This window comes from Clarias gariepinus, chromosome 10 (genome assembly GCF_024256425.1).
Source record: "Clarias gariepinus isolate MV-2021 ecotype Netherlands chromosome 10, CGAR_prim_01v2, whole genome shotgun sequence".
NCBI lineage: Eukaryota > Metazoa > Chordata > Actinopteri > Siluriformes > Clariidae > Clarias > Clarias gariepinus.
In genome coordinates, this window is record NC_071109.1 from 28109625 (window position 1) to 28133323 (window position 23699).

The following is a 23699-nucleotide window of genomic DNA, read 5'->3' on the forward strand; positions in this document are numbered from 1 at the left end:
ATAAACATATTATATTATTTAATTATATTGAATTTAAATAAACAGTTGTATATTCTCTGGCTTAAGCTACATGTAAGTCATTTATTTGCCTTCCGTCTCAGGAAAATGAGAAATCTAATTTAATATATATATATATATATATATATATATATATATATATAATATAAAATGCAAAATGTGGTCATTTTTGTATTACCACTTTTTTCCTTGCATTTTCTTTGCATAAAGTATTTTTGGTAATTTTTTTTGTGGATACTACGCAGGTTTCCCATCAATTTTTTATTTTTTCATTCGCACTAGTTTTGGACTATTTTAACGTGTTTCTTATTTAATCTGATAATAAATACATTTTAAAAAAATAGATGCTTACCCATTATTTTGGAGATACTGACCTCAGTGGGTCGACAACAAAAAAAATTAAATGTATGATTTAAACAAGTCATATACAGTAAGGTAAAGCTGGCGTCAGCGCACCCATAAAACCCGCACAGTTCTTACCTTTCCTCTTCCATAAAAAATTCATTTAAGGAGATTATGACTCACACACACATTCATAAATCATTTTCAAAGGTGTGTTACTAAAATGAACAAATAACGTTACAATACCAAAATCTTTGTACAGCTTATAATTTAGAGAAGACAAAAAAAGTAAGGTAAATCATCTTCATCAGAAATATACACACATTTATTTACAAGTACATTTGCATAGAAATTTGCAACATAAAAATATGTAGTAGTAAACAGATTTTCATTTGTATTAGACATTTTTTTTAGTCTTTTAAGCATTTAATTTAAAGATTTGTTTCTCTGAATTAAACCTTCAAACTTTGTTTACTGGTAAACACATGTAAATATATCTACTGTTATTACTTTAATCAAACCAGTGACACCCACCAGTTATGGGACGCCTTCAGAGTGACCTATTTCATCAGAGACAGGTAGGTGCCATGGCATGACTACTTTATAATCAACATTTATGCTTCCAGAAGAAAAAAATAAAATAAAAATCATATTAGAGCCGTATAGCCCAATAAAACATTCCGAACATGAGCTTAACATTTGCCCACCTCTTTACATCCCACTGCCTAATTACATAATTTCAGGAATATGGACATAGGGAAGGAGGTGGGGAATTAGGAAGGAGGTAGGGAATGCCCTTTATAGCACATTGGAGACATTTTAATACACGGATTCAACATTTCCTCTGTTGTCTTTGGCCGTCAACTGACAAGACTGTAGCCTTAAAAAAAAACATTCAATCAGGTTACCACTGCTGCTAGATGCTAGTTCTGCAGTAGATAAAGTACACAAGTCAGGCCACAGTCTCCTTTTGACTTGAACAGAAAGAATTCAGACAGGCATATAGTGACTTCACCCACTCAAGGACAAAAACCCAACAAGAGGCTAATACACACTACGAAACGCAAAAAGACCCAAAACACATTCGCTAATCGGGACAGGATGCGAGACAGAGTGAGAGCGACAATGCTGGACAAAGTGGGTGATCGATACAAGTATGAACCAACGAGAGATCAGCCTGACATGGTGGGACAGGGCCTCCTGGTTCACAGGCTGGTCAAACACTAACGATCTTCAACCCAGAAAAGGGGTTGCCTTGCTCCGGTCTACCCGGTCCTCTAATCTCTGTGCCAGGCAACCCCCACACTGAAGGAGATCCCTGAACACAAGGCTTCACGCCCCCCCGAGGGTTCAAATTCGGCAACCATGACAGCACACTCGCGTTTCCTGATCAGGAAGGCAAAGGGCAATTGTTTGCTTCTTGTATCTCTATGGAAGCATCACAGATTAATGTCTCTGAATGAGTTTTTAATAACGGGTTACACAAGGCCTTCCTTGTGTCCTGGATATTGTTCTGTTGATGGATCATTGGCATATCTTATTAAAACAAAAAACAGTGAGAGTAAAGAAATGAAGGACACTGTCCACTAGCAGACCGGCTTCCACAAAATGAATCCCCAGAGTTAGAAAGGAAGAAATGGACAAGACACAGAATTTAAAAAGCTTATGTTTTTGACGTATAATTCACAGATGCTTAAATAATAATGAAGAGGAAATTGGAAGGGAAAATGCAAACAGAAAGAATAACGCGGAAAAACCCTATATAACAGCGGCAACACTGACAAGGCTTGCATTAGCATGAAGGGATTTTAAACTGAGTATTCTGAGTATTTCCTCTATAGCATTAACTTCGAGCGCCACCTTCTCTTCCATTCGAATCCACTCTACAGCTAAAAAACCATTCACCCACTCACTCTCTCCTCACATTCACACACCTTCTTGCACTTAACTTAATCTGTCTACCTATATATTCATAAAACTGGTCATGATCACCTCAGTGAAAAGAAAAAAAAAAAAAAAGTTTTAATCCAAAACGATTAAAATTAGATCTCTTTTACATATTAAAAGGAATCCCCAAACATGCATATATTCCCAAAATTTACTCAGAGTCCGGGCTGTGCCCTCTTCTTAACTGGCAGACGGAGGATGATGATGATGATGATGATGATGATGACTACCATGATGATGGCGAGCAGCTTGGAACATTTTTGTGGATAAAGCAGCAGAGTGTGAGTTCTAAGAAAAGCAACTGATGGTGGGGGTTCAAGAAGATGGGGCGGCCTTGCATGACGACAGAGGGCGAGTTTAAAATGTCTGCTTTGGAATGAGTGTTTTAAAGGGATAATCCCAGAAGGTGGTGGTAATACCGAAACCTGTAGGGAGAAAACACAAACATCTAATCAGAGGCTTCACACAACTACAGAGTTAAAGAGAGTCAGCATAACCCTGTTGTGATTTAATTATCTTTAATACGATGTTTAAATTGAGGGCGTGGCTGCTCAAGGGGTTAAGACGCTGAGTTACAGATTGGATGATTGACGGTTCGAGCCTGAGCTCCACCAGGTGTTGGGCCCTTAAGCAAGGTCTTTAACCCTATCTACTGTATCATTGTGCTCAGACCCCAGCTATGCAAAGAAAAGTTCCCTATGCAGTAATGTATACGTGACAAATAAAGGCTTAACTTAAATTCTTATCACGGTTCAAGGTGTGAAAAAAAAATGAAACACCCCGATTAAGTCATATACACAAATAAGATGCAGAAACGGATTGGTACCTGCTCTTTGGTGTTCAAAGTGGTGTTTGACATGGTAAGCCTTAAGGCCATACAGGTAGGAGCCCTTGCGTGGCGAGCCGTAGTGCAAGTAGTAGTGAATCATGTCGTAGACTACGTAACCGCATAAGCCACCAACAAACAGAGATGTGCCTAAACCCTCGGGCAGAAGCTGGCGTAGAAGCACGTAAAATGCCCCTATAACAATGGATGCTATGCCAGGTGGGAACACCAGACGAGAGCCGTCAAATGGTGACTGGAAAGGAAGAGACAGAGAGAAAGAGAGAAAGAAACGTTAGCCAGTTAGTATAAAATACTCCAGACAATACAGAACAGGTGCAGGTACAGTACATCCACTTTGGCCCGGAGCTCACCTTATGGTGTTGACCATGGAGGAGGAAGTGAAGTGTGATGAGGTAATAGTTGTGGGCTGGAGGGCGCATGTGGAACACGAAGCGATGGATACAGTACTCAAGAAAGGACCACATGAACATCCCAAAAAGGAAGAGGAAAGGGAACCAGTGCTTGTGGATCACAACCGAGTACTCTGGAGAAAACAAAAGTGACAGACTATTAGAAGCCAAACCTTGAACAACATAATTCGTAGTTGTATTTGTACTGTATTGAACTGATACAGGTTGTGCACACAGCTGCTGTATAATTGAATATGTCAATAATCACAAGCACCCAGCCGGACTAGACAAAACATTGAAATGTTTAACAGTGTAATTAGCTCGTTTAAATAGTCACAGCAATTAAGGCTGGGTGACATCAGCGTTAACAAATTGTTTGAGGAAGGAAAGAGCAATGCAAACTAGGAAGAACGCTGAATGAACTGTCTGTCTGAACGGCAGAACTTTCTGCATAACTTATTAATACAAAGAAATTTTGTAAGGTCGAGTACTGTATCTTACGCCATGTTTATGCCAAGTTGTTCTTTTGTCGTCAGACAAATACACTCCCGGTTTAAAATAGATGATTAAATCCGGCACATAACAGTTAGTAACAACTGCTCTACTCAACATTTTTATTTGAGCAGCTCACACTCTCAGTTCGGGGATTTTACACGCCCTCACCTCTGCTGCAGATATGTTTGCTGCAGATACACGGGTCGTGTTTTATCCCATAGTGGCGCTTCACATGACTGCTTTAATTAGCACCATGGTTTCGAAACAAACTGAAGACAAACTGGTTTTAAACTTCCTGCAGGGAAGATATAATGATCTGTCCATTCATCTTTGAAGATTCAGTGTTCATTCAAGTTTCATATCACTTTTGGAGTAAGCCATGTTGTGTCGCGCATTTGTTAAGGATTTGTAGGGGCATTACAGTCGTTTCTGAGTGTTCTGCATACTCTGTGTATTTTATAACTGCTTTAAAACATTCCTTTTACTCAACATTTTGATTTAATTTATGGCGCAGGTTTCTTCAGTTAACTGAAGGCAGATACCCAAGAATTGGCAAAGTTCCAGTAAATTCTGTCTAGCCAGTTTTGCGTGATGCTGTAACAAAATCATCTCGACAAATATACAGATATACAGACATACAGACATACAGACCCACTGACACACATAAAGACGTGATTTGTGCTCCTCCAATGTATGAAATCATTAAAAGTGCGAGTTCTGATCAATGTACAGACTAAATCTTTATTTTATTATATAGATGTACGTAGTACCTTCACTGGCCTAAACCAAAGGTTGCATGCATTTGTCAACCTGCAACCTGTACCAAGAAGGTACAACCTTCTGGTGAAGCTGTTAGAATTGGTAAAACAAATTGTTTTACCAATTAACGGCTAACGATGTAATCAGGGTTGGTCAAACCTTATAAGGAAGTTGTCAGGAAGAGTCAAACTTTCTAAAAAAATGGTCAGGATTGGTCAAACTTTCTGAGGAAATTGTCAGGTGGGGGTGCCAATCCAGAGCACACACACATTCACACACTATGGGCAATTTGGGAACGTCAATTAGCCTAATCTGCATGTATTTGGAATGTGAGGGGAAACCAGAGTACCCAGAGGAAACCCTGGAACATGCAAACTACATGCACACAAACCCAAGGCGGGAATCAAACCTGGACCCTGACGGTGCAAGGCGACAGTGAGAACCACTAAGCCACTATGCTGCCTGGATTTATCAAGTTTCCTGAGGAAATTTTCGGAACGGTTAAACCTTCTGGTGAAGTTGTCAGGATTGGTTAAAACTTCGGAGGACGTTCTTAGAGTAGCTCAAATCTTTCAGAGAGGGTAGAATTGGTCAAACGTTCTGTGAGAGAGTCCTGCATTAAGACGACTCTGTGGGAACAAGCAGGATTGATCCGACTTTTTGCAGAAGCAAGTGTTGTTTGTCAGATACATTTTTAGACATAAGGTCTCACATGTACCCCTACATTGGCAAGTCACCACTCAGGAAGGAATGATCATTAGATCAGTGATTTATACCCTAAGGCTGTAAGGTGCTTCAGTTTTCCATTCCATTCTTTCATCTTGACTGATACCAATCTTATGGGGATCTCCAGCACATTGACTAACTAGTCTGATGCACATGTGCAATTTTAAACCCACTGTTTCACACTGGATTCAGTAGGAGGGTTAGAAACATAGAATTTGCATTACCTGGTGTAATGAACAGTTTAGTGCTGCCTTGCGCCAACAAGCTGTAGCAATACCAGGTCAGGTAGATAACCAGAGGCATCCACACAGCTGGAACCATGTACCTACAAATGAACAAAAGTAAAGTATTATCAGTATGGCTGAGGAAATACACTCAAAATTACGTAAACTGATAAAAAATAAAACTGTATTATAATAAAATATAATTTAATTTAACTGATTTCAAGTTTCAAAGTAACTTCTGTACATGTGCATTTAATTAACGTTTTGCCTTAACGACCCATGTGACATTTAGTAGTAAAGGGCTTTATAAACATACATGTATAGAATATGTAAAAATAAAAACTATGTAAAAATATTTAATTAATTGTTTTAATTGAAGGTAGTGTGACTATACGGTATAATTAACAGCTTTCATTTTATTATCAAGAAAACAGGTTTACTGGTCAGCTTTGAGGTATTTACTCTGAATTAAGGGTCTTAATACAGTAAAATTAATTATTATGGTAGATGTTGGGAGCAGCCCAAAGACCAAGAAAAACATTAGAATAAATATATTCATTATGAATACATTCTGTCACACTCCTGCTATTAGTCACAGGATATAATTCTCGGTTCTCTTAAACTAAACCTAAATTGAATGTTTAAAATTTCAAGTATTTTTAACCTGAATGCAAATTTTAACAAAATGAATGTAAACCCGAATCTGATTGTGTTTGAAGGTGAATTCGCTTTAGTGTTCGTACCATGAGGTCTTGGTGTTGGCTTCGAAGAAGTCAGACTCAAAGAGACGAATGGGCCGATCGACAGGCTGGTGGACCCATTCGTCATATTTCTCTCCCAAATACCCCACCTGCCAAGCGAGGGGCTTCCTCCAGTCCACCAGATCCTAAACACACAATCATACTGTAGCACTCAGGCACAATACACAATACACACAAACCAAACACAATTTCAAAGCAAACAAAACTGTCCTGGTTGTGGAAATGGAACAATGTACATTTTATTTTAGTCAGATTCCTCTACAGATAGAAGAATATTTTCAAAAAAGGAAATTTCAAAGAACTTCTATGAAAGAACTGCGCTGAAAAGTTTCCTGATTGTTTTGCTCTTAGCTTGCATAGACGGCATTGCAGAAAAAAAAACGTTGCATATGTATATTATTATGCATTACATACTGTATATATGTTTTATATATATATATTATATTTATTATGCACATATTATATATAAACCTCTACTTAACCTGCATCTTATAATTTGCACAATGCCCATATCTGCACTGATGTAAATACACTAATATTTGCACTTCTGGTGGATGCTAAATTGCAGAAAAGGATAGGGTCATTACAGTATGTAGCGCCACTGGTGCAGAAAGAGTTAAGGGTCCATCTGCAGCAACCTGGCGTGACTAGTCATCAAACAGCCGACCTTTGCATCAGTAACGCACAGAGCCAGCACTACCCCTACCGAACCACAACCGCCCCTACACCCACCATTGTATACCTGACCACTTCCTTAGGAGAGAAACTTCCTACCTGGTTAATATACATTGACACTGACAATTTAGATGTTTACTGTGGTGTTTCCAGGAGACAAAGAAGTTTACAACAGAAGCTCTATTCAGAATGAAAACAGATGAGCTGTTCGTGTGACTATTATATTATCCAACTCGACATTTGTCATAATTTCACGCTACTGAAAGGGAAAGATGAGGGAAACGGTGACAAAGGATTTCAGTGGCAGGATAGAGAGGTAAAGGACATCATGAACATTTGAGGTGAATATGTTTCACGAGGAAAAAAAAGATAGTACTCATCACAGCTCCTGTGTTTGATGAGATTTCAAAAGAAAGGCTGAACACAAGTCAGTTTAGGAGCACGATCTGCTCAGTCAATTATAGGCCGCATTAAAAAAGTGTAAAGTTTATATATATATATATATATATATATATATATATATATATATATAATTATTTTTTGTATATATACAGTACGTGGCATGAGAGAACTCTGGGAGATTAGGAACCAGGTGAGAAGCATCCATTTGATCCATGGAAATTAGATAACATTTACAGTGCAATTACAATGACAATGCAAGTAATTTGAGAAGGAAAAAAGTTGAGAAGGAAAGATTGATATCTAGGAGCACATTCGGTTTTATAGCTGGGGTGTGAGAGTGTTATCTTGATTGACAGGACCAGGATAATGAAGTTCTTCACTAGGTAGTAGATCGGTACTGTTTTGCTATGGTTTAAATTTTTGTTTCTACCTCCAGGAAGAAAAATCAAAAAGACAAACATACAGTACGGTATGTGTTACCTGAAACTTGGAAAGAAAACTGAATTGAAACTGTGCCGTGGTAAGAGATGCCATGTGACCTAATCACAGAGCTTAGTGTCCAACAAGGTGCGTATGTTAGACCTGGCTCCGGTCCAAACTGCATGCTTTACCCATCTTAATTTAATTGTGTTTGTGTAGCACTTAAGGAATGGACATCGACACAAAGAAGCTTTACAAACTCCCTGATACAACATAAGGACGAAAAACGTAAGAAGAAGCGGAGTGAAAAGGAAACCCATCCGCATAGTGTGATGATATAATAAATCAAATAAATAAATCAAAGATATAATAAGTACAAATAGACACAGCTCATATCCATCCTGAGGAATGCACAATCATGCAACAGGCACACAGACACCCATAGTTTTTTATGCTTAAACAGTATGCAGCATAATGATTGCCAATATTATGACTACTATTTGTTTTTGGATTTGCAATATATCTACCTTTAAGCTTTATACCCATCTTTAAGCATTATATCTATCTTTAAGCATTATATATATTTATCTTTAAACATTATATATATATATATATATATATATATATATATATATATATATATATATATAATAAAATGCCTAAAGATGGATATAATGCTTAAAGATATCTAATGCTTAAAGATAGATATAAAGCTTAGGGATACAGTAGATACCGTATAATGCCTAAGCATTATATCTATTATATCTATCTCTAAGCATTATATCTATCTTTAATCATTCGTAGAAGTGAAGATTTCTGATTTTCGAAAAAAGGTGGGATTGTTGTTGAGTTGAGGTTAGACTGCCTCAAACACAAATAGCTAGGAATCTCGAAATACCTGTTTTTTACAGTTAAAAGAATTAGAGTTCAATTTAATTGACCTAGTTGCCCCGGGCCTTTCGAAACGCGTCTTTATGCTGTTCACAGTACTGCTGAAGATCAGCTTTAAAAGTGACAGTAAGATTCCAAAACTAGTCCCAAAATAGCACAAAGTCATGATTATCGGCTTGGTTATAACAGACACTCCTTACAATAAATAATATAATGTACACTGACGTCCTTTATGTACTGTAGGTATAATAAATATAAAATATAAATCAAGTTTCATGCGATCAGTCCACTATCTCGATGAGTTATTTGGGTGTTTGCTGGTGATAAGAAACATAAAAGAGTAACATATGATTACGTAACAGTGTTTTGGTAGTAGTAAGGTCAGCACCCTGTAGGGCCATCACCTCTCTCTCTCTCTCTCACACACACATACTATTTACACTTTATTTTCTCCAACACTGAAGTTAGGTTTGATTTCACATCTTTTTCCATAAATCCCACCTTCTACTTTATGATTTCTTACAAGAATTCAGTCCCATCTATGATTGCTTGGATTTCTTGCTTTGGCTTTTACTACAGTTTTTCTCTTTCAAACCCTAAAAAGCAACAGTTGTGGCCTTGACCTATTTTGGCATTGTGGGTTTTTTTTTTTTTTTTTTTTGTGTGTTGATCATTTTTATTCGGTGATGTCCTCACACAATCCAGCTCGGGGTCAAAGCTCGTGCATATCACCTTTGCAGCTACCTAACATTTCTGCAAGTCTTATACAAAACATAATTACCCAATTAGATTGGTATTGGAAGATTGTAATGGAAAACTTTTAAACGCAGAAAAACAGGTCCAAAGAAAAACTGGTTAATCATATCTATCATGTTACATACATACCACGTTAACATTTCTATTAGTTTTTTTTTTAGTTTTTTTTTTACTTTCATTATGTGTTTAAAGGTTTAAAACCTTTAAAACTCAAGCGGCACAGATATGTATTGGCATAGGCCAGTGACGATAAAAAAAAAAAAAAACAGTATATGGAGTGTGTTAACAAGGAGGCTTCAGACTTCAAACTGGTTATTTGGGTTTTCGGAAATGTCCGGTGGAACAAAAGTTATCACTACTTTAATGTAAATGTAGGACTAACAAAATGAGCATATTATTTTTTATTTTTTTAATTCAATTCCCAATGCCTATTTTTTACTACTACTACTAATAATAAAAAAGATATGCTACTCTACACTGTACAATCCTGAGCCAATATACGTTACAAAAATAAATAATGTCTAAATGCTCTGAGCCTTAAGGGCAACAATAATATTGTTCCTATTATACACAAATAATTTTTAGCGCCTTGTTTTTTTTTTTTTTTTTTTTTTCTTACAGGGAGATCTCTATCAAAATACAGTCGAACGTTTTGAACACCCCAAAACCATAATTTACATATTGTTTACATGACATCATGAACACATTTAGAATTTGTATTTCTCCCAGAGTAGAGTTACATGCAAGAGTTCATTTTAACCTCGGACTGATTCCTAGAAATCCCTTGGTTTTTAGGCTCGGTTTACACTTTGCAGAAATATGAATAAGCATTCCAAGCAGCGACACTTCATCTTCCCAGCTCTCCTGTGCGTGTATCAACAGTGCGGTGCGCCCACCAGGTGAATGCGTATTGGTTGGCAATAAAGTGTGTTACCTTCTTGCTGTCGATACCAGGATTCTTTACGACTATAGGATGTATAATCATCCCTTGCATACTCACTCAGACTGTCATCTAATCTCTTAACTTATGCAAATTCTCATCAACTAAGTCCATTACTTCCCTATTCACACACACACACACACATGCAGAAACACACACTTACTGTTTCATCGTCGACTTTGTTGCATTTGTAGATGGCTGATTCTTCTTCTGCAGCGTTTGGAGCTTCTGCCTTGTTTCCCCTTTGTCTTAGTGTCTGAAATAAACACATGCACACACAAGTCAGCATCTTAAGAGTTTTTTCTTAGTGTTTTCCACACGGATTCTGTAGCTCATGCAATCATTCCGAGTAGAGATTCCATCTTGAGTGGAAGTTGGTGTTGTGGATGTTGATCCGATAAGATGTGTGTTTACATGCACAAAGCATTTGATCAGAAATGTAACTTTAATGACATAAGAAATCAGTTCTGAAGCGATTAATCTGAAGAAGAAGAAGAAATTCTCTCCAACATTGAGGTTAGGTTAGATTTCCCATCTTTTCCGATAAATCCCACCTTCTACTTTATGATGGCTTACAAGAATTCAATCCCGTGTATGATCGTTCGGATGCTTTACTACCGATTACTGATACTGTAAAGTGCTCCTTTCTCAGTCAGAGACCCTGAGGATGAACGTGTACAGACAAGACACTGTTCTCACGGAGTTTACTGGTCGTAAATGGAAGCAAACTGTCATCGAATGTTACTCACATGGGGCAAACATGTGCAGCAAGAATATGTTTATTTCCACAAGAGAGAAACAAACAGATCAAGCCGAATTTTTACCTACTGAATGGATTATCAAAGCGTTACAACCCTCCCCTTTCTCATTCCTATTGAAAGTTCATCCTGATTTGGGTCATGCTTGGAACGTGGTTTTTATGTTTTTTGCGTTTTTATTCCGAGCTATTATTCCAGTTATTAGTGCGATATCATGGTCCATTCAAACGCCTTTAATACCAGGGGGCAGTGTACACCATATGTGTACAAAATGTAATTGTTTTTTAAATTTTACACCATAAATTATCAAAAACTAATCTAAAGTACTATACAAAAGACATGACCAGAGGTGGGTACTGTAGCGTAGCCAAAAATAGTATTCAGGTAAGAGTAACTGTCCTTCAAAATAATATTTCTCAAGCAGAAGTAAAAAGTAGTCATACAAAATAGTCATTAAAAAAATATATTCAGTGAAAAGATACACAAGTACTGAGTAACTGTTTCATCATAATGTTCGATTTATAAATTTTTTTTTAATTATGTAAGCAGCCAGACAAAATGATAAAATAATGTAAACATTCTGACTTTTCCAAAGAATAAAATAAATGAAAGAAATAAAATGAAATAAAAAAATTAAAAAAAAGTTCTTTACATAATAGCAAATTGATGAACAAAAAACACAAATTTCCAATGGAACTGTCTTTCACAACATAAAGTTTTTTAAACAAATGCGTATGTGAACAGTGTAAACTACTTCCTGTGTAAGATATACTGTATATTCAGTTGCCCTCCGAATGACTCAGCAGAAAATAACATTAGAAAATATACAGTATGTACAAGAGGTCTCAGCAGAACAAATGTTAGAAACTTTTTTTAGCCTTTAGCTTATTTGCTAATTATATACTGTATGTTAACATTGCAACAATGCAAACAAAACAGCTAAACCAACTGCTAAATGTTTCCTCAGGTTGGACTATTTTATCAACCCTCAAACCCCCAACCCCCAACCCCTCCCCCACTCCCACCCCCTGTGGCTGATTGGTCAAACAGAGTCATGTGGTTATAATTGCTACATCTTATTGGTGGAACACAGTCACATGGTAGATCCATCAGCTGCATTTAAGTTACTTAGGGAAATGTAACAAAGTAAATGTAACTCATTACTACCCACCTCCAAATATTACTTTACAAAAGACAGAAAAGTGCATGTGCAAATGTGCACACGAGCAGCAACACGACACAATGCAATAAACTGCGATATACTGAGATAGTGGGTGGAGATAGTGCAAGGTAATGGCATGGTAGATAAAAAATAGTAAAGTTGGTGGATCAAACAGATAAGGCTGTGGGTTACTAATCAGAAGGTCAGCGGTTTGAGCCCCAGTATCACCAAGCTGCCACCCCTGAGCCCGTGAACAAGGCCCTCAACCAGAGGCGGAAACTTAAATAATTCTTTTGATTGTGTAAAGCTGCTTTGCGACAATGTCAACTGTTCAAAGTGCTTTACAAATAAAATTTAATTGAATTGAAAAAGTAAGCGTTTGTTCTCCCCGCCCATCAATCAATCAGCGCAGTGGTCTCCGGGGTGCAATTTTCTTCCTTACCCATTGCATTATTTTTATTATTTTTCAATTTTATGCATTTATTTTCTACTCAGTAGCGAATATGATTTCAAATGTAGCGAAGTACAATACTTCAAACAAAACACTGTTTAAGTAAAAGTAAATTAAACAGATTTTAAAAACTACTTTAAAAAGTAGTAGTACACAATAAAACTACTCAATTACAGTACAGGAGCGCGAGTAGATGTACAGTAATTTGTTACGTTTCACATCTGCCCTTAACCCTATCTGCTCCATGGAGCGCTGTATGATCCTGGCCGACCCTGCACTCTGACCCCGGATTCCTAACTGGGTAATGTGCTTCAAATAAATGAATCTTAATTCTGCTTGAGGAAAAAAAGAAACAGAAGAGTTCTTCATGTATACCTTCAAGGATGCGTCAAACAAAAAAATGTAAAAGATATGTACAGTATATATTGCAACAGACTTACAGGACATAGATGAGACAATGTAGTCTGATTTGATCCTTCTGTTTGTTTCATACCAGTGTGACTAGAATATCAACGGTAAGAAAAGGCTCTAGTGTTCACCTGTCAAAGTTAAGATGTAGCTAAGAACAAGAATCGCAAATATGAGAACGCTGGCAGGGATTCGAAAGCAGCATTGCCAAAAGTCACACACTCACATGCTCTCTCTTTGTCTCTCTCTCTCTCTCTCACACACACACACACACACACACTCACATGACTGACATCATGCCCTTCACAGACCACTACCCACTGGAATAATAACCGGGTGAAATATTAATCGCGTCCCTGGCTAGGACTGCTAGGCTCTCATCTTAACAGACAATTAACCGCGACTCTATCGCACCTTTAATGGGAACACGCACACCTCTCCTGTAACGTAACGCGTGCATGCGAAAGTTTGGAACACATGACACGCGTTCTTGTAGTGCGAAAACTCTCCTTGAGTTCTCGTAGATTTAAAATTGATCAATTAACCCGGAACGACGGCTTTTTTTTTTCCAGAACAGGAGGGTCACGGACATGATTCGAGTGCGAGCGAGAGTCATTGTGTATCACCTTGTTTCGAGGAAATAAAACGTACTAGTGAAGTGTCAGTTCATCAACCTAACACGAGAAGAAAGCCTCTAAAAAAAGGCCCGTCAGATGTTGTGATATCCTTAATGAGATCTGGTCAGGGTTTTTTTTTTCGATCAATAACATTTTAACATCTCAACTCAACTAAGAAATTATTGCTTTGTTTTTTTACAAGAGATACGATCCAAATCCTAAACATCATGAGCTAACTGTGATTGTCTTGTTATAGATGACATCACACCACATAAGGTCAGAGACCTGCACTTGAACCATATGTACACGTGACAAGGCACAAGGTTTCCGAACGTCTCGATGACCCGAATTCTCCACCGATGTTAGCATGAACAGAAACAAGCGATCAGGATCGTGTTTAAATGCCAATGACTTTGATCTCAGGTGATGGCACAGAGAGTGATGTGAAGAAAACTGTTCCCAGTCTAAATGTCTCATCATAAGCTCCTTAATATGTCTCAATAACAGTCTCTTATTAACCCAGCACCACTGCACTGCATTCCCGCGAATCGAGGAAGACACACATTTAGACCGTGTTCTATTTTGGCTCCTTGGTGTTGTAATGAACTTTCTCTAGTTGTCTGTACAGCCGAGTCACTGGCAATCATAAAGGGATGACGGAAGACCTATCTGTTTTCCTAGGTATTTGGGTTGACGTGTAGGAATGTGTCACACAAACAGATTCCAAAGCAATTCCTCAAGTATCAAAAATTGAATAAAAAATTAACCGCACTCTAGCAGTAGAATTTATTTTAATGATCTTTTTTTACAGAAAGAAAAATGGCAAATACATTATTTTTCGACATAATCTGCTTGCTTTTATTTTCTCTCAACATGCTTTCGGTTTCTCTCATTTAATAATGTTTCAGGCTGAGCCGCGAGCCACGAATGCACCCCTGTTGTCACTTCTTCATCGGAAGTGATTCTTCGTCCTCGTAGGGCTGCTTTCAGAGGACCAAACAGGTGAAAGTCTGATGAAGAGAGATCAGGACTATAGGGAGGACGCTTTAACACCTCAAAACAAAGTTTTTGCAGAGTGTCACTGACAGTGTGGGCAGAAGTGTGCGGATGTACGTTTGAGCCGAACTTTAGGCTTCAGCTCTTCAATAAACGTCTCACTGTTGATAGTTGAACTTTTTTTTTGATAATGTTCCAATACTGACACTTAAGAATCCCAGAAGTCTATAAGCACTGATGAATTTTCTACCTGATGCTTGACTCGGTTCCATACTCTGCCGTTTACTCTCAGACTCATAGTGATGAATCCGTGTCTCGTCACCAGTAATGATTCTAAACCTTCGTCCTCCTTAGAGAATCGGTCCAAATTCTGTTTGCAGATATCCAAACCACAGTCTTCGATAAAGAACTGCACCGGGTACATCCTCATAGCCACAGAAGACGATTCACTGCATGCTGCTTTTCTTTTGCACAAATCGCAAGTGGGGCAGCATCCGTTTATTCATGTATTGCACGGCAGATACAAATGAACTGATGTAACACATTCACACCTGCACGGAAGTGACTGGGGAGACGGTACCCTGGAACAGAAAGCGTTGACGAGTGCCGATAATTTTTGAATTAAATTATCATTTGTAAATGATGACGCAGTGTTACTGAGAGCTGTGCTATACACTTCACTATAGTATGTCTTACACCATGATGTCAATATACATCGAGTCTATGTCTGTGCTTAAAGAGATCATAAACATTAAGAATGGTACGTTGACTGGTCTCGATTTGACGCTTTTAATTTACTTAAGTATAGTCATGCACAGAAACGAGACAAAACTTCACACCTCTGTATCACACACATGATCACCCCCGCCCAGCCCCAACACACACACATGTGCACACGAGCAGACAAGCAAACACACAATCAGCGCAACACGCAAGTCCGCGTCTCTGAGGGACCGAGATGGAAACAAACACGTGTAGTTATAGTGACTGTCTCTATCCACATTGTGCATTGAATGAAATGCTGGGAAACCACTACGCATCAAAACAGCACGAGATCTTACCATCACACACGACATAAACATTCCTCAGACTAGTCGGTCCAGCTTGATAGCCTGAAACTTGTACCGTATTAATGCAGTGTAAATTCCTAATCCGATTCTGTCCTTCCTTTCTCTTTTTGGCAGAAGAACAAGAATCCGTATGTGATGTGAACAGTGTGAGACGTGTACGCTGGAAAGAGAACAAAGCTCTACTGCTGTGATCAGGCACCATGGAGCTTGAAAGCTTGAATGACAGGGTCACGGGGAGTCTATTCCAGGAGATTTAGGGCACAACACACACACACAACGGGCAATTCGGGAACACCAATCAGCTTAACCTGCATGTCTTTCGACTGTGGGAGGAAACCGGAGTACCCGGAGGAAACCCACCAAGCACAGGGAGAACATACAGTACAAACTTCATGCACACATACCCAATAGCGGGAGTCAAACCTGGAACCTGGAACCTTCTAACCACTCCTAGTGCTAACCACTAAGCCACCAGGTATGGTTGTGCGATTTTTAAATCTCAAATTAATTCTGTTTGCCAAGTACTGTACGCCGTAGACGCCCCATGGATTTAATGTCCTAAACTGATATACAGTATAATAAATGGTGATTGATTTATTGACCTTGAGTAACCCCGGTCAGAGCAGCAGCTTCCTGGATGGGACGCCACCTCATGACAACGCACGTCACAAGACTAAAGGATCAGATAACTCCGTACACGTTTGTTTCTAAGGAACTGGACAGTGGGTGTGATGATATTGATTACTAATACTTACTGTGTTTCCTATTATATTCAAGTACAGTGACCTCATTATTATGTTCAAGAAACGGGTTTGAGATTATCCTGAGGTCATATAGGGACGAAAACGTCAGCCACCACGCTCAGTTGGTACTATGGGGCGCAAAGTGTGCCAAGAAAATTTCCATCCCACCACCACCAGTCGGAACCGTTGATACAGGACAGGGTGGATCCATGCCTTCATGTTGTTTATGCCAAAATTTGAACCTAAGGTCCGAATGTTGCGGTAGAAATCGAAAGTCATCAGACCAGGCAATGTTTTTCTCTAATCTTTTATGGTTCAGTTTTGATGAGTCCTGGCAAATTGCCTGCCTTAGTTTGTTGACAAGAGCGGCTCCTGGTGTGGTTTTCTGCTGCTGGAGCGCAGCTGCTTCAAGGTTCAACATGTTGTGCGTTCAGAGATGCTCTTCAGCACACCTCGGGTGTGAGCATCATTTTATTTGTCCGGCATCAACAAGCCATTTTCACCCAGAGAACCTCCACTCACTGGAATATTTTCTCTTTTCCAGACTGGCACCACCACCATGCCACGTTCAAAGTCATTTAAAAAATCACATTTCTTCCTCATTCTTAAACTCCTTTGGATCATCTAGATCATGTCTACAAGATAAATTCATTGGAAACCACTGCAATATGATTGGATGAGCAGATATTTGTGTTAACAAGCAGTCGAACAGGTGTACCTAATGAAGAGGCCAGTGAGTATATAATGTACATATACACACAGAGTATATATAGTAATTCGGTATAAACTGTATACATACATATATATTATATATACACTCACAGAGTATATGCGTTGGTATTGTAATAATGTTTGTCAACATCCTTGCCTGATTTTTTTTTGAAGTGCTTCATTTCAAAGATCATTTCAATCTGCAGTAATTATGGAAACCATAACAAAATATCCAGTGTGTATTAGCTGAGACTCGAACGTTTCACTATCTGTATCTGTAAAAAAAAAAAAAAAAAGTGTTACTTCTGTATTTTTACTGCAGTCTTATACACAAGGCATATTTCCTTCTCATGCATGCACTTTAGCATTCACATCACTTTTTTTTTTCGTTTAATGTATCACTTCTCTGTGTGTAGTTATTAGAATTGAGAGACGCCTACAAAAATACATTTCAGTTCGCATTTTGACTTCTTTACATACGTAACAGTGAGTAGAGTTATTGCATATTAAATTTCAATGAGTGCGCGAGAAAGTGAAAGTGATGCACAGCACAGAAATGTTATTGGTATCCTAAGAGCAACCTACTGTACATACACACACTTCACATACACACACTTCATCGCCTATATCGCTTTACCTTGTGTGCAGGGTCGCTGGGGGCCTGGAGCCTATCCCAGGAGACTGTCCCAGGGCACACACATACACTACACACACACTACAGGCGAACTGGGAATGGCAATAAGCCTAATCTGCATGTCTTTGGACTGTGGGAGGAAACCCACCAAAAATGCACAGGGGGAAAATGCAAACTCCAAGCGCACAAACCGAGTACGGAATCGAACCTGGAGGTGCGAGACAACATTGCTAACCACGAAGCCAATAGGAAATTGCAAATTAGGAAATAAGCACAGGGACAGAAACAGGGATAGCTCAGTGGACTACGTTTCGGAAGGTCCTATGTTTAAACCCCATCATTGCTGGGCCATTGAGCAAGCTCTTAGCCATTACCTGCTCAGATGCATATAATGAGTTAAAAACTTAAGTCATTCTAAATACGCCGTGATCATCCATTTGGCAGAACTTACTGTTACAACATCCATCATGACCTGGATGACTGAAAACCACAGACTCTCAGGGCGAAGCTTCAGTAATCCTATCTCCACTGTGATAACCTTTGATCTGTAGTGTTTGTCAGACCCACAGTTTAGTAGACACCGGATCAAGCTTTAGATTTTATCTTCAGTGTATTTAAGTGTAAAAGTGGCATTACCTTACTGTACAGAACACGGCACAGATAAATGCAGCGTCAGCAGTTACTGCAGTGACACACACAAAGAGAGAGAAAAAAGAGGACTGACGATATGAAATGAAGAAACTGAACCTCTGTATGTCTGTGAGTCCGTCTGCATGTCTGCGTGTGTGTCATGTGTGGTTTCAAGTGAGAAGTGAGTCTCAAAAATCTTGTAGTCCTGCTTTATAGAAATGCGCAGGGTTCTGCTGTACACTCTCTCATCCTAGAAACCCTATCCAATCGCATGCGTCTGTAAACTCACGCATGTGCGAGGGGAAGGACAGCGCTTTCCTGTGACGCTGCAGTTCAGTTTCACGTGGCTCAGTAAAAGAAACCAATAGTAGCCTTACTGCATTTAAAGAAAGGCCATTTAAAACTCTCATAGAAGGCGTTCCTGTCAATACACATATATACAGTACTGCCTACTTTAGCAAACACATTGTGTAAACTACTGTATAGACTGTTGTGTGTGTAAATCCCGGCGGATCAGCAGTTATAGAAATACTGAAAGCAGTTGTCCATCATGCCACAGTTCAAACCAGTGAGATTATATTATTAAATTGTAGTGAAGGTTCATGCAGAACACCTGCTCCCATATGAACGGATGATAAGATAATACAGTAGTATAAGTGGGTAGGAGAAAAGGTGTTCAAGTGGTTCAATGAGTGGATATGTGTGAATGTGTGCATGCACATGTATGTGCATATGGATGTCTACTGTCTTAGGCACATGCAAATAAATGCTATAGAGCAAGTATGCCTTTAAAAAGCCCAGTAAACAGTGATTATTAAAACAAAGGCAATATGCATCATGACGACGCTTTGAGGACCTTTTAGTCTAAGGAAATTAGCTACTACATTTTCCTGAGCATCCAGCAGAACCAGTCCTAGTTTTTGAGGACTTTGACTGTTGCACCTGCTTCTTTTTTGCATGCAAAACCCAGCAGCTTTCTTTCCTTTTCGTTTTTTTTTTTGTGTGTCTGAAACGGGGTTACTTACACCGGGCCAAAAAAGTATTTAGTCAGCCACTAATTGTGCAAGTTTTCCCACCATATAAATTCTTTAAAAATCCTACAATGTGATTTTCGGGATTTTTTCCCCCTTATTTTGTCCCTCATAGTTGAAATTACAGGCCTCTCTCATCTTTTTAAGTGGGAGAACTTGCACAATTGGTGGCTGACTAAAGACTTTTTTGCCCCACTGTATATAATATGATGCTTCCTTTTTTTTTTTTTTTTTGTAACATTACATTTTATGTTGGAATACTAATATTTGGAAAAATTGCATTTTTTTTTAGACTGATTCAATAATAAAGTCCGAAAAAAAAGAAAAAAAAACATGAAAGAAAAGAATTATTGGGAAAGTGTACACTTAAAAAACACATGGTGCCTTTTAATAGTACCAGTCAAAAGTTTGGGTACAAGATTGGATTTATATTCTATTCTTTTAGAACAACACCGGATTAGTTGAAAACTATAAAATAACACATTAGGCCTTACGTTTCTAAATACCAACAACAACGACAATCAGCTGTTCTGGCTGTTCTGGAACAGTTCTTGTAACAAGAACAGTATTAATATACTGTTGTAAAAATCCATCAAGCACCATGATGAGACTGGCTCTTATGAAGACCATCCCAGGTGCAGAGGAGAAGCTCATTTAGAGTTACCACCGCCTTCAGCATTGTTTTACAGTGGAGATGGAAATAAAAATCAGGAACGACCATGGAGTTAGAAGGAGTGTCCAAACTTTTGACTGGTAGACTATATATACAGTACATACAGTACGTCCAATCCTAATGTGTAAACTGTTTACAAAACAAAGGCAGAAATAAGATGATAAGATCGATAATAAGATACGAAGCACTATAGCAGCTTTTGTAAGTGTTGAACATACAATATATGTACCAATGACTTTGTCCTTTTAGGGAAACCGGCCCGACTGGTTTCCAGAAGTTCATGTGCATTTTACGTTAAATCTGTTTTTTTCCAAAATAATCCAAGTACTTTGTCATGCACTCATACGAGTACCCACGTGATCTGACTCTGGGATAAAGGTTGTGAGAGGCCATAATCTCTGAGGTAGATGATTCTCATGCACGCACACCCAAACACACCCACACAACAGGTGGTTTGCTCCACCTCTTAACCACAGCCCCGAGCTTCTGTCGGCCTCAGCATGGAAACTCCAGTCCTCGTTCAGGGGATGTGGTGCTCCACTCCCTCTCAGGCCTTCACTTCCCTTCATCCTTCATCTATTTGCTCTGTGTCACAAATCAGTAACCCACTAAACAATGCTTATCTGATCTTATCGCATGACACACATTGCTAAATACTCTGAAGTTTTTACTCTTGACGATACAATACGAATCTGGTATATGAAGTACCTGTTTAAAGTTTGGACGCACCTACTTATTCAATGGTCTCGATTATTTTCTACGTTGTAAAACTTTATGAGTAAGGGCAGGAAGGACGTTGAAGACAACCATCTTATTTTATTTTGTCTCCTCTAAACTGTTGATAAGAAAAAGCATTAGCACAGGCCTAATGTGTCCCCAGGTGACCCGAAGGTGCTGTCAAGGGTGATGATTTCTATTACTTGGTAAGCAGCGTTAGGTGTAACGAGTATTTGGATTCCTTTTTTGATGTGACGAGTAATCTAACGCTAACCGTTACTGTGTTTGTGTGTGTGTTTGTGTGTGTGAAAGTCGTCCTACAAGCCCCGCCCCCGATAACCCGCCCCCCTCTGTTATTCCTGCTGTTATACCCCTATCTCACCTATGCGTTTAAACGATGCAAAGACCGACACGCGGGAAGATGAAAAGCTAATCACAGCGCCAAAACTCGCGGTGAATCATGATGAACCGTACTTACGGCCACCGCGCAAAACCGCGTAGGTGAGATAGAGGTATTAGTAGTTAACAGATTATGGGCCAAACTTCACCGAGTAATGATGGTAGAATAATTATAAATAAATAATGCATGAGGAATCACAAAGGAGTTTTCATTTTTTTTGCAATGGAGAAGTACTCTAACTAGTTACTTTTATCAGAAAGTAACGCAGTAATGTAACTGATTACTTTTTCAAGAATTTTGTAATGTAATTATCTACTTTAAAAAGTAACGTTCCCCAACACTGTTGGTAAAAGTCTACATGAACTCTGTGGCCTTTGCTGGGACGGTCCTTATGAGAGTCAGGTTCATCCTAGTCTTTAATGATTTTTGCAAAAACATCTGAATACTATACACTATACATTCAATTGTTTCCCGATGTACTGACCATAATGACTTAAAGACGTTCTCTTACTTAATTACAGAACTCCATACATGTTAAACTATAGTTTTGACGTCTACAGAAAAAGAAAAACACTGAATTGGAAATGCTGTCCAAGCTTTTGATTGGTACTGTACCTAAATATATACCCTGTTTGTACACCAATCAACCACCAACCAGCTTTAAAACCATTAACATGTAAGGTTAGAATCTGTATTTCTGAGTCATACATACTAGTGATGGGAAGTTTGGATCATCTTAGTGACTCAGTTCTTTGAATCCCGTTCATCAAAATGAATGAATCTTTTCTTTTTGAATCATTTAGTTCATATCGTTCTAAAATAAAAAACAATGTTTCATTTTTAATAAAAAGTAGGAATGCACCGAAATGAAAATTCTGGGCCGAAAACGAAAACGAAATTTTTGGATGCACTTGGCCGAAAACCGATACCGAAACCGAAAATGGCTTCATTAAAAAACATGTTTAAAATATTTTCTTTTTGTTTGTATTAAAAAAATTTTTGCATATTGCAACTTTGCTGTCCTCATCTGAAACTTTAAAGTGCTTCCAAACCGCCGACATACTCCGTGTTTGATGCGTAATGACAGCGCGAACGAGACGGGAGGATGGGAGAGGCGTGGCGAAAATTTCGGCTTTTATTTTCGGCGCTTTCTTACGTTTCGGCCGAAACTGATAATGCTATTTCGGCCGAAAATTTTCGGCAGCCGAAATTTCGGTGCATCCCTAATAAAAAGACCTTACATACACAAATTTTGCGTATAATTTCAGGAGTGTAAATATTACAATGCAGCTAAGGACATATTATAATAAACAGAATGAGTAGCTCACCTCTCATATCTTCTAGTCCGAGTCCGTCGTTCTATTGAATCTATTGCACTGCATAGCGTCTATGGGACTCACGTGACAAAAGAACTAATGACTCGGCACTAGAAGACTCGTTGAGAAGAACCGTTCAATTCTGTTTCCTATGTACTGCACTGCATAGCGTGTATGGGAGTCACGTGACAAAAGAACGAACCATTCAGACCAAAGACTCATTTCTGTTTCCTGTACATAACTTACGGAGGTTTTGCGATGCTTTGCACATGCGCACCCAGTGGAAAATGAACGAATCACTCTCCGAACGAATCGTTCATGCATGACCCATCACTAGTATGCATGGGACGGTCAGAATTTGGTAACAACAGCATGAATCGATGAATCTAATCTGCCTTGGGTCAAGCATCCAGGCTGGTGGAATGTTTTCTTGGCACAATTTATATGACCGGTTAATATTAAATCAGTCACTGCTTACCCTTAATCCTAAAGCCTGGTGTAACTGTTCATAAATCAATCAGCCATAACCTTAAAATTATAACCATTAAAACTGTCTTCCTTTTGCGTGCCAAGGCCCAAACATGGCTGGCTGGGGTGCAAGAGGTCTTCTGATACTCTTCTATTGTGAACAGCATGGATTTGGGCATGGATTGGCTTTTCTGTGGTTTCAGGCAGGGTGGCTGGTCTTTTGTCCTAGCTGGCATAGATGGATGCCCATGACCCTGTTCCTAGTTTACTGGTATATTATTGATAATCAGTGTTGTTTAAACTGCTCGTCACCTGGCAGTGT

The 23699-nt window shown here is 38.7% G+C and overlaps 1 protein-coding gene across 1 annotated transcript in view; it reads right to left on the reverse strand.

Moving 5' to 3' along the window:
• Window positions 1-688: 688 nt before the first annotated feature.
• fa2h (fatty acid 2-hydroxylase) overlaps window positions 689-23699 on the reverse strand; it is a 41530-nt gene continuing 18519 nt past the window's right edge. The window contains exons 2-7 of the mRNA XM_053505142.1: window positions 10756-10848; window positions 6491-6633; window positions 5748-5848; window positions 3505-3677; window positions 3134-3386; window positions 689-2732 (exon numbers count right to left, since the gene is read on the reverse strand). Of these exons, the coding sequence (XP_053361117.1) occupies window positions 2665-2732; window positions 3134-3386; window positions 3505-3677; window positions 5748-5848; window positions 6491-6633; window positions 10756-10848 (831 nt within the window). The 3' untranslated portion in view covers window positions 689-2664. The remainder of the gene's footprint in view (window positions 2733-3133; window positions 3387-3504; window positions 3678-5747; window positions 5849-6490; window positions 6634-10755; window positions 10849-23699) is intronic.